The 13,466-nt window shown below is 33.9% G+C and overlaps 2 protein-coding genes across 2 annotated transcripts; one reads left to right on the plus strand and one right to left on the minus strand.

Moving 5' to 3' along the window:
- The first annotated feature begins 3,196 nt into the window (after nt 1–3,196).
- Nucleotides 3,197–7,919, plus strand: LOC143610752 (E3 ubiquitin-protein ligase At1g63170-like). The gene is made up of 5 exons (XM_077085147.1): nt 3,197–3,313; nt 4,833–5,516; nt 5,593–5,718; nt 6,212–6,506; nt 7,548–7,919. The coding sequence occupies exons 2-5, from the start codon at nt 4,891–4,893 to the stop codon at nt 7,737–7,739; spliced, it is 1,239 nt and encodes a 412-aa protein (XP_076941262.1). The 5' UTR covers nt 3,197–3,313; nt 4,833–4,890; the 3' UTR covers nt 7,740–7,919.
- Nucleotides 7,920–9,153: 1,234 nt separating this feature from the next.
- Nucleotides 9,154–12,916, minus strand: LOC143610757 (uncharacterized). The gene is made up of 3 exons (XM_077085150.1): nt 12,572–12,916; nt 10,851–11,082; nt 9,154–9,713 (listed from the first exon to the last, which is right to left on the minus strand). Exons 1-3 carry the CDS (start codon nt 12,896–12,898, stop codon nt 9,346–9,348), a joined length of 927 nt encoding a protein of 308 aa, XP_076941265.1. The 5' UTR covers nt 12,899–12,916; the 3' UTR covers nt 9,154–9,345.
- Between the last annotated feature and the right edge of the window lie 550 nt (nt 12,917–13,466).

Genomic DNA, 13,466 nt, shown 5'->3' on the forward strand with positions numbered 1-13,466 from the left:
TGAAAGAGTAATGAAAACACGTAAACTTTTTAATGTTTGTTTTTTATCTTTAATTAATGATAATGTCATAATCAATGTTAGTTAGGATGTAACAAGACTTTAATTTTTATTTTTTTTTAATATTTTTTTCATTTGACATCTAACGTTAAATTTAGTTGTTCTCTAACAATATAAGATATCTGATATTTATAAGACTGTGAACTCATAGCTTTTTTTTAATTTATTTTATACGTTTCAATATATAAATTTTATAAAAAAGACGAGTTATATCTAAAGTAATAAAATAATACAATATTTTACAACGCCGAAAATACGTTATATTTTAAACGCAACTCAAGTTTATAATAATATTTATATCCAGACTATTAGAAAATTAAAAAAAAAATACTTTTACAAGCTAATTTATCCATTTATAAAATAAATTCCCAGTGAAATATACAAGTTTTGTTTTAGCAATGTTGCAGACTTAAAATATTAAATTCACATGCTTTGAATCCCAATATATATGGGCCGTGAAGATACTTTAGTTTTAAAATTTTAGAATCAGTCAATCAGTATTTATTTAATTAGTTCAAATACTTAATTAGTTCATGAAGATCATGAGTGTGTAAATATTAACAAAAACAACTAAAAAATGATTTTTAGTGGCAAGAGTTTTACCCACACCGACCACTGAAAAAAAAGTGAATTTTACTATCCATTCAAAATATTTAGTTTAAATAGTTTATTCCTAATTGGTTTTTGGTTAATCGGTTTGGTTCCTGATTAATTTTTTTGATTTTTGGTTTGGTTAATAACCAAAATCGTATTTGGGCTTAATTTTTACTTATGATTTAGGAATACATAAAATTGATGCATTATATAAATAGATGAAATGAAGATCTAAATAAATGAAATAGATGTATAAACACATAAACTAGTGGTATAAAATATAACATACATGAAATGGAGGTATAAAAGCTATAAAAATATGAAAATACGAATGTTTCGGTTCGATTAACCGATGGCAAAAAAAAAAAACCAGATAACCGATTTTCAGTTAGTTTTGAAACAGTTCGGTTAACAGTTCGATTATTGCTCATCCTACCCATAAATGATCATGTGATAGTGTCTATTGTCTAATAAGTATATATGTGATTTACAAAAGGTTTTTCTAAGTACTAGAAGATCAAGTACAACAAAAATGTGTAATATAAAAATAGAGTGTAGATGTTTACTTTCTTAAACAAAATTAAACATAAACATATGAGAATTAGGAAATTACACTCACATGGATTAATATCATAAACCATATCATGGTCATGGTTGGAGGCTTGTTAAGGATTCGAGTAACATGTGGTGATTTGTTATTAGAAATAGGATTCTAGAATCATGCAAATTTATTAATTCAAATACTTAACAGTCAATTTTTTCATTTTTGCATGGTAAACAAACTAGGTAATGAATTGTTATCGATCAATTTCATTTTCCCTGTTTATTCCATTTCTCTGTCTATTTTATTACACAATTTTAGATGGTTAAAACACCTTATTCCGACCCTACGATAGTGGTGTGTTTTATTTTTCGACAAACATCCAAGTTTTAGTTAATATATTTTATAATGCATGATGTTTTAGTTAATATACATCCACCTTTTTTAGTTTGCAATAGGATTGAATTTGCTATTTAAAATAGGGTTGCGATGCAGCTTGTTATTCGCTTACCTTTTGTGAAATTAAATATAGTTATAGATAAAGCTACTAAAATGTATTATTTCTGCAATGTGTTTTAGTTTATAAGTTTCGTAAAGTGTCTTTTATTTATTTATTTATCAGGAATTTCTAAAAATGATGTTTTTGTTTTTTTTATAAAAACACAAGATGTCATTAATTTCATCTCAATCACTTATTAATCTAATCCAATGGCTAAAAGGTCTTCCTAACCTTTTCAAACACATTAGGCTTGCTAGTGTAACTACAATTAGGGGGGGGGGGGGGGGGGCAGGAAACGGCTCAGACTCGCAAAACCCATCACACCCAAACTCCCGATACCTGTCTCTAGAAGCGGGTTTGAAATAAGACATTTGAAACCCCATTGTAATTCAAACTAAATAAACATTCTAGTTTTAATAAAAGAAGACCATGATTCGTATGTATCTTAAATATCTCCCCTAACTATCAAGCGCATATATATCAATGCATGGAATTGTTAATAGCTATCGACCCACCGAGACACCTTTGCATAAATGCGTTGAATTCCGCTCAAGTCACACATCATGAACCATTAAATCAATGACTAACAAAAACAACCCAAATAAAAATCCAATCTATTCTCACGAAAACGGTAGTTTGAATAGATGAAAGTCAACGTTACAAATTTTGTTTCAAATTGCCGGAACCAGACCCACCAAACCAGACCTTATCAAAACCCAAACTGTAAACTTTTAATCGGTTCTGCATCTGGGTATGCTAGAAACAAGTTATCAGAATCTCAGATCAGATCGGGTCGAGTCCTACTATTCCTCACGAAAACTATAGTTTGATGAAAGTCAATGCCACAAATCTTGTTTCAAATTGCTGGAATCAAACCCACCAAACCAGACCCTATCAAAACCCTAACTGAATACTTTTAATCGGTTCCTGATCTGGGTATGCTAGAAACAAGTTGTCAGATCCTGGGTCAGATCGGGTTGGATCTAAACGGGTCTACTATTCATGACAAAACTATAATTTGACCAGATGAAAGTCAACGTTACATATCTTGTTTCAAATTGCTTGAACCGGACCATCAGACCCTATCAAAACCCAAACCGTATAGTTTTAATCTGTTTTGCATCTGGATATGCTAGAAACAAGCTATCAGATCATGGGTCGGGTCTAAACGGGTCTAGTGTTCATCCCGAAAAATGTAGTTTAACCAGATAAAAGTCAACGTCACAAATCTTGTTTCAAATTGATGGAATCAGATCCATCAGACCAAACCTTATCAAAACCCAAACCGTATACTTTTAATCGGTGCTCCATCTGGATATGCTAGAAACAAGTTATCAGAATCTCCGATCAAATCGGGTCGGGTCTAAACGGGTCTCCTATTCACTACAGTATTTATATTATTACATTTAAAGATTGGGTCTTTATTATTTATGTATGAACATATTGACTTTTTGCTAAAATTTCCACCTTTTGACCAAATTCTCAACAAACACAAACAAAAGATTAAAATCCATCAATGATTCTTTCTGGGTGAAGAAAAAAGACGAAATTAAACCGCAATTAAGGCCATTTTTTCATATAAAAATCCTTAATTTGCAACGTATAATAATAATCACTGGTACGTTCAATTTCTTGTTTTTTTTTTATTTTGCATAATTTGGATTCCATTATCGGTAGATATGATAATCTTTGTATTTACTAATTGGGTTTTATTTGTTGATTTTTATTTTTTTTACAATTAATTTGATTGGTTATAGAAGATGTTAATGGTGGTTTAGTTGAGTTTTAGGTTGGATTTGTTTATAGTTTTTGGTGTGAAAATTAGGGGTGCAAACGAGCCGAGCGGATGTTCGGGTTACTGGAGCTCGGATCGATAAAAAGCTCGAAAAGAAGCTAACTTTTTCGAGGTCGAGTCGAAATAAAGCTCGTTTAGTTATCGAGCCTTAACGAGAATTGTGTACATATCAGTTTTACCTTTTTTGGACTTCTATGTGTTATTTTGCGGGCATAGTTGAGTCGAGCCGAGGTTTGGCTCGTTTAAAGTACTACACGAGCTGGAGCCAAGCTTAGGCTTGTTTATGGGGGTTGCGGCCCAGCTTGTTGCCTGTTTGCCAGCCACTTTATTGTAATCGTTTTGAATTTAATGAAAGCCGAGTTATTTTCGTTATTCTTATACATTTTGAGAAAAACTCAAAATATATAAAAGTGATAAAAAAACGTATAAAAATAAATTAATAAATAATAAACGAGCCGATGCCGAGTTTGAAAAAAGAACTCATGAGAACTTGAGCTCTTGTAAGTCTAAACGAGCACTGCTCGAGCTCAGGCTCGGGTCGGCTCGGGTCGTTTACGCCCCTAGTGAAATTCAAGGTCTAGTCTTTGTTCAGCTGAATTCGAGCTGCTTGTGTTGCGTGTTTACCATTAGGGGCTAAATTGCATCCTAATAACTTTTAACCAATTTTATGTTCTTCAAATTGTTTTAATCTTGTGTCAGTTTTGCTGATTTATGCAGCTTTATACTTCATTTGATTGATTTTTGTTCAAATAATTAGAAATTATTGAGGCTTGGCTAAACGAACACCACTAACACACTATTCAGATACCGCTGACGTGTCATATGGGCCATATGACATGCCAAAATGGTCATATTGGGTCGTATGGCATGTGAATATGGTCGTATGGCTTGCAAATTATACAACCCATATATTATGCTTAACTAATGCAGAAATGACTAATGTGACCACTAACAAAGTCATACGGCCCGTATAATCATTTTTTGTCTTATCATACCACCCTCATGGCCATTTTTTGCCCTATTATACAGCCGTATGACCGTTTTTGCCTTATCATATGGCTCGTGTGACCATTTTTTGCCTAGTCATATGGCCCGTATGCTATTTTCGCCCTATGATATGGTCGGTATGGGCCCATATGACATCATATGACTCGTATGATGTGTCATTAGCGCTGGTGTACACTTCAGAGGGTGGTGTTTGTATAGCATCAACCTTTACTAGAGTTCGTTCTCATATGATTAAAATGAATCGAAAGATCTATGTATATTTATAAAATATAAAATCCATACATTATAGATTGCTTAACATACTATGCAGCTTGCATATTGCAGGAATCTATGTATAGCATCTTAACCGTATAGCATCGGTTATGCAACCGTTGTTTCAGTTATTGGGAAATTAACATGGCTGTAACGACTGAGGAGCAGAATAATATAGACCAAGCAACCGATACTTTCCCGTTGCTAGTCGAAACTCGCGAACACCACGAAAACGAGCACGTGATAGATTTGGAAACCGGAGGTGACAACGACACATCATCAAACAGATCTGATGACTCTCTCCAAGTACTCTCTCGTGGCCGGCAGGGTTCGTTGACCGGGTCAGTCTCACTCGGTCACCATCAGTGGAGCCCGTTTGACACTTTATTGTGGATTTTAATTGAGCTCGGGTTTACTTTGGGTGAAATTATTGCATCAGTTGTTGTTTTGTATATTTCACGAAACGAAACGCCTCAAACGCCTTTGTTTGATTGGATTGTTGGTTATACAGCTGGGTGTGTTGCAAGTCTTCCGTTTTTGTATTGGCGTTATCTTCATAGAAATCAGGGTTCCGAAAACGGGTCAAATCCGGCCAGACAGTTACCTTCCGAGGGTAATAATAATAATAATAATAATAATAATAATAATAATAATCAACCCGAACCGAATTCTTACATAACAATCTCGTTCGCTCGGTCTTCAGAAGAGGAGAATCGGGCCGCCACGTCAACTGACACGTGGAATGGGCTAAATGTGGGTTCAAATGCTAGGTAATTTATTTGAATAATATTTTTGATGGTTTAGATATGATGTTGATATGATCTAACGGTTGGAAATTGTTAACAGGATTGCTACGCTTATGGACCGTTTTAAAATGGGCTTGGATTGCTTTTTTGCTGTATGGTTCGTAGTCGGCAACGTTTGGATATTTGGTGGTCACTCATCATCTGCTGATGCTCCCAATTTGTACAGGTGCCAGTTTTGGCTCGGTTATATACATATGGGTCAATTTGGCCTATGTTTAATAGGGCTGTAAACGAACCGAAGCGAACATAATGAGGCATTGTTTGTGTTTGTTTGTTAAGGTTTTATTGGAGAAACGGACGGTTCACGAACACTTAACTGAAGGAATTTGTGTTCATGTTCGTTCGTTAAGGTAATAATTTTGTTCGTACTCGTTCGTTAATTTCATAAACGAACAAAAAAGCACAAACGAGCGAACATAAATGTTATAAAGTAATAAAATAAAAATTGAAAAGTAGTAAAATATTTAAAAATGTCTAATAACTGAACATAAACAAACGAATATGTATGGACCATAAACGAACGAACATTAACGTTCGGTTCGTTTACAACCCTTGTTGAAACTCATCAAATGAGTTAAGCTAAAAGATTTAACCGAAAAGAAAACTGACAAAATTGGTTGAAACTCGAAACCTTAATATGTCCTTTGTTATTGTTACAGACTGTGTATAGTGTTTCTGAGTTTTAGTTGTATCGGGTACGCAATGCCGTTCATATTATGTGGAATGATATTTTGTTGTCTGCCTTGTATCATATCAATCATCGGTGTTCATGAGGAAATGAACAAAGTTAAGGGAGCAAGCGAAGAGTCTATAAACGCTTTGCCGACACACAAGTTTAAAATAAAGAAAAATGTATTTAACGACGTTAAAGATAATGACGAGTCGGGCGTGGATGAAGGCGGGATTCTAGCACCAGGGACAGAAAAAGAGAGGGCCATCTCCGGGGAAGATGCTGTAAGTTTTTAACTTATTGTTTCTCACTTCTATTGGTTAACCATTTTCCTAACAAACATGTTTAGATTTCTTGTTTCTTGATGTGTTAATAAGCAGGGCCATCTCCGATAATCATTAAAATTTTTTGGGCCTTGAGTAAAAGAGTTTTTTTGTTGAGTTTAAATAATTAATTTTTTTTAATGGGCTTACTTGGTTATAATTTGGATTGTGCAAAAGTTTTTATTTATAAAAATTAAAAATAGGCTTAAATGAGTTGAATAATTGGATTTAAACATTAAAAATAGATGTATTTTTTAAAATTTTCGGGCCTAGCGGGTACTCAGGCCTAGGTCCGTTGACCACTTTGCGTTGGCTCATGGCCGGCCTTGTTAGTAGCACCCAAATAATATTTTTACACATTATTTGCCACCCAATAAAATTACTTTTGATTGTATTTTATTTAACTTGACAAATCACGGCATTAGCTCGGCACATTTATTATTTATTATCCCGCATACATTTATAATTATTTTTATATATTTTGATTATAATATTTATATATAAAATATATATAATTTAGTTAATTTTATATTTTATATATATATATATGTTAAATAAAAACAGTATAAATAATGGCCTCGTTTAGGCATGCAAGCCATCTTGAGCTCAATAAGTTAAAAGCTCCAAGCTCAACCTCGTTTATCAAACAAACTTATTTTTAGGCTCAAAACTGTTTTAAGCTCTGCTTGATTCGAATTTTAGAGAGCCGATCTCGAGCAGCTCACGGTTGCTTAAGTATAGTCAAATGCATGCTTTTATTTTTATTTTTTATTTTTTTACCAAAATTGCTTTATGAAAGAAAAAGTCAGATTATTATTGTATAAACTATAAAACTAATAATATAGCTTTTGTATTTAAATTTTAATTAAATTGGACAACCTGTTTTGACCCACGAAAACTTACCCTTTTAAACGTGAAACCCGTATTTTTTTCGGATAGATAACAAGGTATTATGCCCGTAAATTAAGTTTTTTAACATATAGATGCTTGAAAATGGTGCAGGTTTGTTGCATATGTTTGGCAAAATATGCCGATAACGATCTGCTAAGAGAGCTTCCTTGCATGCATTTTTTTCATATAGAATGTGTAGATAAGTGGTTGAAGATTAAGGCGTTATGTCCATTATGCAAGTTTCAAATCGGGGCTAGTAGTGACACGTCGTCTACGCAAGAGTCTAGTCAGCAACAAGTATGAAATATCAAGAAAGGTAAGTTAAAACTCGCGGACCTCAGCGTTGAATTTGTTTAGGAAATGATGAGATTCTGTTGAGTTAAGAGCATGGTTATTGTCGGTCTTTTGGTTTACCATTTGATAAGTTGTGTGTTGTATAGACGATCGAATCAAATGGAATCGAGTATGTTGTTAATGGTGGTTGTTTAAGTCTGGTTATATTTTTAACTGTAAAATATTTGAGCTTTCGGTATGTAATATCTATTCCTGGAGTCTACATAACGCTATTTAGAGATGTAATGAGCTAAGCCGCTTGTGAGCTACTTTAGACTGGTTCATAAGAAGCTCAAACTGAGCCAAGCTTAAACGAGCTCAATAAAAACAATATATTGCTAGGTTTCACTAGGGGTGCAAACAAGCCGAGCCCGAGCTCGGCTCGTTTAACTTACACAGAGCTCGAGGTCGAGCTCAGCTCGTTTCGACCTCTATTTTCAAAGCTCGAGCTCGGCTCAGCTCGTGTATTATTTATCAATTTTTGATATAATTATAATTATTTTTATATATTTTTTCTATTATAATTTTATGCATAAAAATTATACATTATTTAGTTATTTTTATTTTATTTTTTCATAACATTATGTATATTAATTAATTATTATTTAATATATTTTTTAAAAAATTATATAAATAACAGGGTCGTTTAGGCCCGCGAGCCGGCTGGAGCTCGATAAGTGAAGCTCGGGCTCGGGCTCAATTATTAAGCAAGCTTACTTTTAGGCTCGAGCTCGGGCTTGGGCTCGATTCAGCTTGGCTCGATCGAGCTTTTTAACGAGCCGATTTCGAGTAGCTCGCGAGCAGCTCAGCTCGTTTTCACCCCTAGGTTTCACCATGCGGGTCGCATACATAGCCTCCAAAACCTCCAACGCGCCATCAAGCAGACGTCAGTTTCAGCCAACTATACGTGTCAAGTTGGATTCGACTGTGTTCGGATGGAACCGGGTCTATGTCCGGTTAATATTATCTCAATGGACTTTGTGTTAAAGTTTATTTGTCTTTGCTAACACGATTTTGGCATCTCGAGTGGTGTTCTTAGACCCAATCCTCTAACCGTAGTGGTATGGCTGTATCTCATGTAATTGCACCCCGACGGTTTGTTTTCGGTGATAGATTTGTATCCGAAAACAGTTACCGATGATTTCCTATTAAAAGTTATAAGATTACCCTGATGAGTGAATACCACAGATTTCATGTGCACGACGGCAGCATGATAATCGCCTTTCGGGTCTGTTAACAAGTTGTAATCGTTATCACCAAGCCCCTAATGACATAAAAACTTAACAGAATTTTTTTAAAAAATAACAAAACAAACAAAAGAAACCATTCATGAACCAAAATTCAAGATTTAGTAAACATCCATAAAAAGTTTTTTAAGTTCACTCTCTACACAAGGAAGAAAGATTTAAACTTTAAACTACCAACAAAGTACCCGAAAAACTCTAAAAACTTCTAGTAATTTTTTTCAATGTAAAACCGAAAACATTGCTATGTAAAAACCAGCATCTCAAAACAAAAGGACCAAGATTCGAGTGTTTATTACGCACTCGCCAAACAAAAAGGCGGTTTAGCTCATCTACCGCACCGGCTGCTGGTTGTAGTGATTCTTCTCCTTTTTCTTAGCGGCTGCAAGCCTAGCACTCCTTGCGGCCGCCTCACTAGCGGCAGCTCTGGCGGCAGCGTCCATTTCCTTGTTGGATTTCTTCTTTTTAGAAGTAGCAGCCACCTTCTTTATCTTTTCTTTCACATCAACCTTCTCTGACCCGACAGCTTCTGATGCTGGATTAACAGTCTCGGGCTCAGGCACAACCTGTTGTTCTTTGGTGTCCTTAGCCTTTTCTTTTTTCTTTTTCTTTTTTCCTGTTTTGCTCTCGCCACCTGGCACAGTTTTGTCCTTCTTATCGGTCTCATCGTTTCTGTTCTTGGTCTTCTCTTGAGTGCCCCCTGGAAAAAAAATGAAAAAATTGGATTTTTTAACTACCAGTTCGTGTTCACAATTTTTCATAAGTTGGCTAGTTCAGCTGTTCAGTCAATGTGGGGCCGGGGCAGACAGTAGGGTGTAAACGAGCGACGCAAGATTGGCTATCTATCAAGCGTAGCTTAAACAAGCTAGAGCCTTTTAATAAACGAGCCATAGCCTGAATCCAAGTTTCACTTATTGAGCTCGAGTAGGCTTGCGAGCTTAAATGAGCTTATAATTTATATAGTCTTTATTTAATAAATTAACTACTTACATAATTATGATTATCAACCTCATATACATAGAATTGAAAAAGTAGTGTCATATTAAAAAAAATGATTATGGAATATATATATATCTACACTTTAGAAATAAAAAGGATTATTAGTCTCTTTGGGGAGTAACGTCAACAAACCACATAATTATTATAAGATCTACTAATAAGTTACACTTAACTTTTAGTTAAGACCTTGCGTAATTTAAATACCGGAACCCTCAATTATAGTCAAATCGTATAAAATAACTAAATAAGAGAACTTATTTTCAAAGCCAAAATTCCAAAACCCCTAAAGAACTAATTTAAAACTGTGTTATTTATGTAAAAGTAGCTGATGTTCATCTAACTTTAGTTATGTAAAAGTAGCCATATATTGTGTCAATTAAGACCATAACGTGTGGATAACTTAACCCTCTTAGGTTTAAGATCGTGTTGTTTGTGCAACTTAGTTGTTAATTTGTTTGTTCCACCATTGGTATGAAACTATTAATAACAGATCAACTAGTAGTAAAGAATAATATTCATTTTGACAACTCAACTAAGGTGGACCCCAGTGGACTTGAATCCAATATTCACCACTGACTAGAATGAAAAATGAAAGGGCATAATAGTAATTTCTGAAAAATAAGCAAAAAGAATGATCTGCTACTATTCAACTAGATCATTGGTTGCTACAATCAAATATTGCTTGGCTGCAAAAAAGGGTAACAAAGTGCTCGTTGGTTCGATTTTGTGCCTAAATTTATTGTTGGTTGCTAAAATTAGGTAAGTGTGCAATTACCTCATAATTTAAAACAAATATGAAGTATTGAAATTATATATGAAAGAATCTTTAATAGCTTACCATTGGCATCGTCTTGACCGTTATTTTCAGCTAACCCTAACTCTGCAAGCACTGCTTCCAGCTCAGCAAGTTCTTTCTTTTTAATTTCCTTCTTCGACAACTGTCTGTCATTGTCTTTGGGCACAACAGTCTCTTTTTCAGCAGGCTTTTCAACAACGGGTTCTTTTTCTGGTTCATGATCACTTTCTTCATCATTATCATCAGCAATTTCATCATCTTCACTTTCACTTTCCTGCAAAAAAATTAATCATTTCACAAAACCAAGAAATTCATCATGTTGATTATAAAACATGGTCCAAACACCTCAATGTATGTATTCCATTCATAAACTCTTGTAACACTAACGAACTATATATATATATAGGGTAGGGTTAACGTAAAAAATTATAGTTTTGTGAGAAGAATAAGAATGAATTTACGCCATTGGATATATGATCTAGTGGTTGAGACTGGTAGTTTTTAAAAACTTGTATAGTTTCCTATTTGTATGGTATAGTGTCCTATTTTGGTGGTTTGTTTTATTTAAAAGACTTCTCACACTTCTCACAAAACAATTGTTTTTTATTTGAACCCTTTTCTATATATATATATATAAACATTCTCATTTTCAAATCACACAATATCAACATTCTTAAGAAAATTAATATACTTCAAATAATCTTGTTAAGTATTTAATCAAATCCCTACTTTCTAACATGGGTCATTAACTTCAAAATTCATCACTATCAAGAAAAAGAATGCAAATTTCTCAAATTGGCAGATACTTCTCTAGCTATAACTTCATTTCTCAACATATACTATACGGCTACGCTCTTCAGTTTCTTTATCATAGATTCTATCAATGCAAACGATAAAAGAAATAACCTCGTGATCTCAAACTTGAAAATATATTTCTCGCATACCACATAAGAGATCCTTTTAGTAGCAATAATAGCCTAAAAAGGTCTCCTACACAATAAGCAAGAATTATACTTTTAAGTTTGACATCATGATGTTACCTCTTATATCATATACATTTATAGAAGCAATATTAGAGAAAAAACTTTTTGTATAGTCTTTGTTAAAAAAAGATGTTAGAGCTCGAGAAGAACCTGCTAGGTTTAGAAAGTTGCATCTTTTACTTAAACGGTGATGAACTTAAAGATTAGTGATCTATATTGAAAAATAGAGATTTGCTAATATATATAACAATGATATTTAAACTGCATTAATTTTCTCATTAAATCTACAAATTAATACTCCAAGACCATTAATATATGTACACTGAAATGATCATCGGAAAAAACTTGAAAACCCTAAGTCCAACTATCATCATACTTTAGAACCACACTAAGATTTGGAAACCATACCACCAAACCCTAACTAAAATTTCATCCAATCAAAATAACTAAATATCGTTAGGGAGTTTAAGACACTGAATACGAAAACAACGCATTCACCACACTTGAAGTATCTTTCAAAATAGATGCTACAGCTTACTTTAAACATTAAGTAACTATCCTAAACGTTACAACCGTCCAAATTCGAAGTTTATAAAATTTTTAAGCGCTCGCATTGACAAATGATCATCTCATTATAAGTATTCAAAAAACACACAATTTACTCATGAGATAAAACAATATTATCATCCCACATTTCTCAAAAATGATAATCTCAGTATCATATATTCAAAAAATAGATCATAACACTTAACAAATAATAACTGTTCCGTGATGTCTTACCTCAACAGGAGTCTCATTTCCTTTGGCATTCTCTGGCTGCACTCCAGCACCGGCACCCCAAACTGGGGGCGGAGCTGTGGTTGCATAATAATCATCATCATCTTCATCATCCACATCGGCCCATGACTTCACTGTCAATGGCGACGGAGCCCAAAAAACCTGCTCCTTCTCCGCCTTACTCTCCTTATCCTGCTTCTTCGATTCACCCCCCTTTTTTGAAGAGCCTTTATCAGACTTCTTCTTCTTCTTTAAGCTTCCTAGGGCTGCAAATACATTTGTGCTGCTGATTGCTATCAGTTCATCCTTTCGATTTCCACCTCCAACCATTTTTTCTTCAAAATTTCAATACCTAACTTCACCAGATCAAAGATTTCAATTAACTTATATGCACACACACACACACAGAGCTGTAAACGAGCCAGACCGAAACAAAGTCTTATTCATCTTTGCCCATTAAGCTTTTATTGGATAAAGGAACGGCTCACAGACAGCTAACCGAAAAAAAAATTGTTCTTGCTTGTTCAATAAGGAAATGAAACTTGATCGTGAACATTGTTTTATTTAGTTTCGTTAACCGCGAACAGACGGTGTCAACAGTTCAGTCTGGCTGTTTGTGCTGGTGTTTTATTAACCTTCATATTCATATGTTAACTTTACATAAAAATAACTCACATATATATACATTTATTATGTTTTATAGCTAAAATCATTAAAAAATATTTAACACCTTCAATGAACAAACATAATCAAACAAACATCAACAAACATAAAAATGTAAACAAACACAATATCAAACGTTCACGAACACAATTGAACAAATGCAACCTCTGTTTGTGTTCATCTAAACTAAACAAACATAAACGAACATAAACAAACACATTATCGAACATTCACA

This window comes from Bidens hawaiensis, unplaced genomic scaffold (genome assembly GCF_021521415.1).
Source record: "Bidens hawaiensis isolate Kalapana, Puna unplaced genomic scaffold, B.hawaiensis_p1.1 tig00027761_1, whole genome shotgun sequence".
Taxonomy (NCBI): Eukaryota; Viridiplantae; Streptophyta; class Magnoliopsida; order Asterales; family Asteraceae; genus Bidens; species Bidens hawaiensis.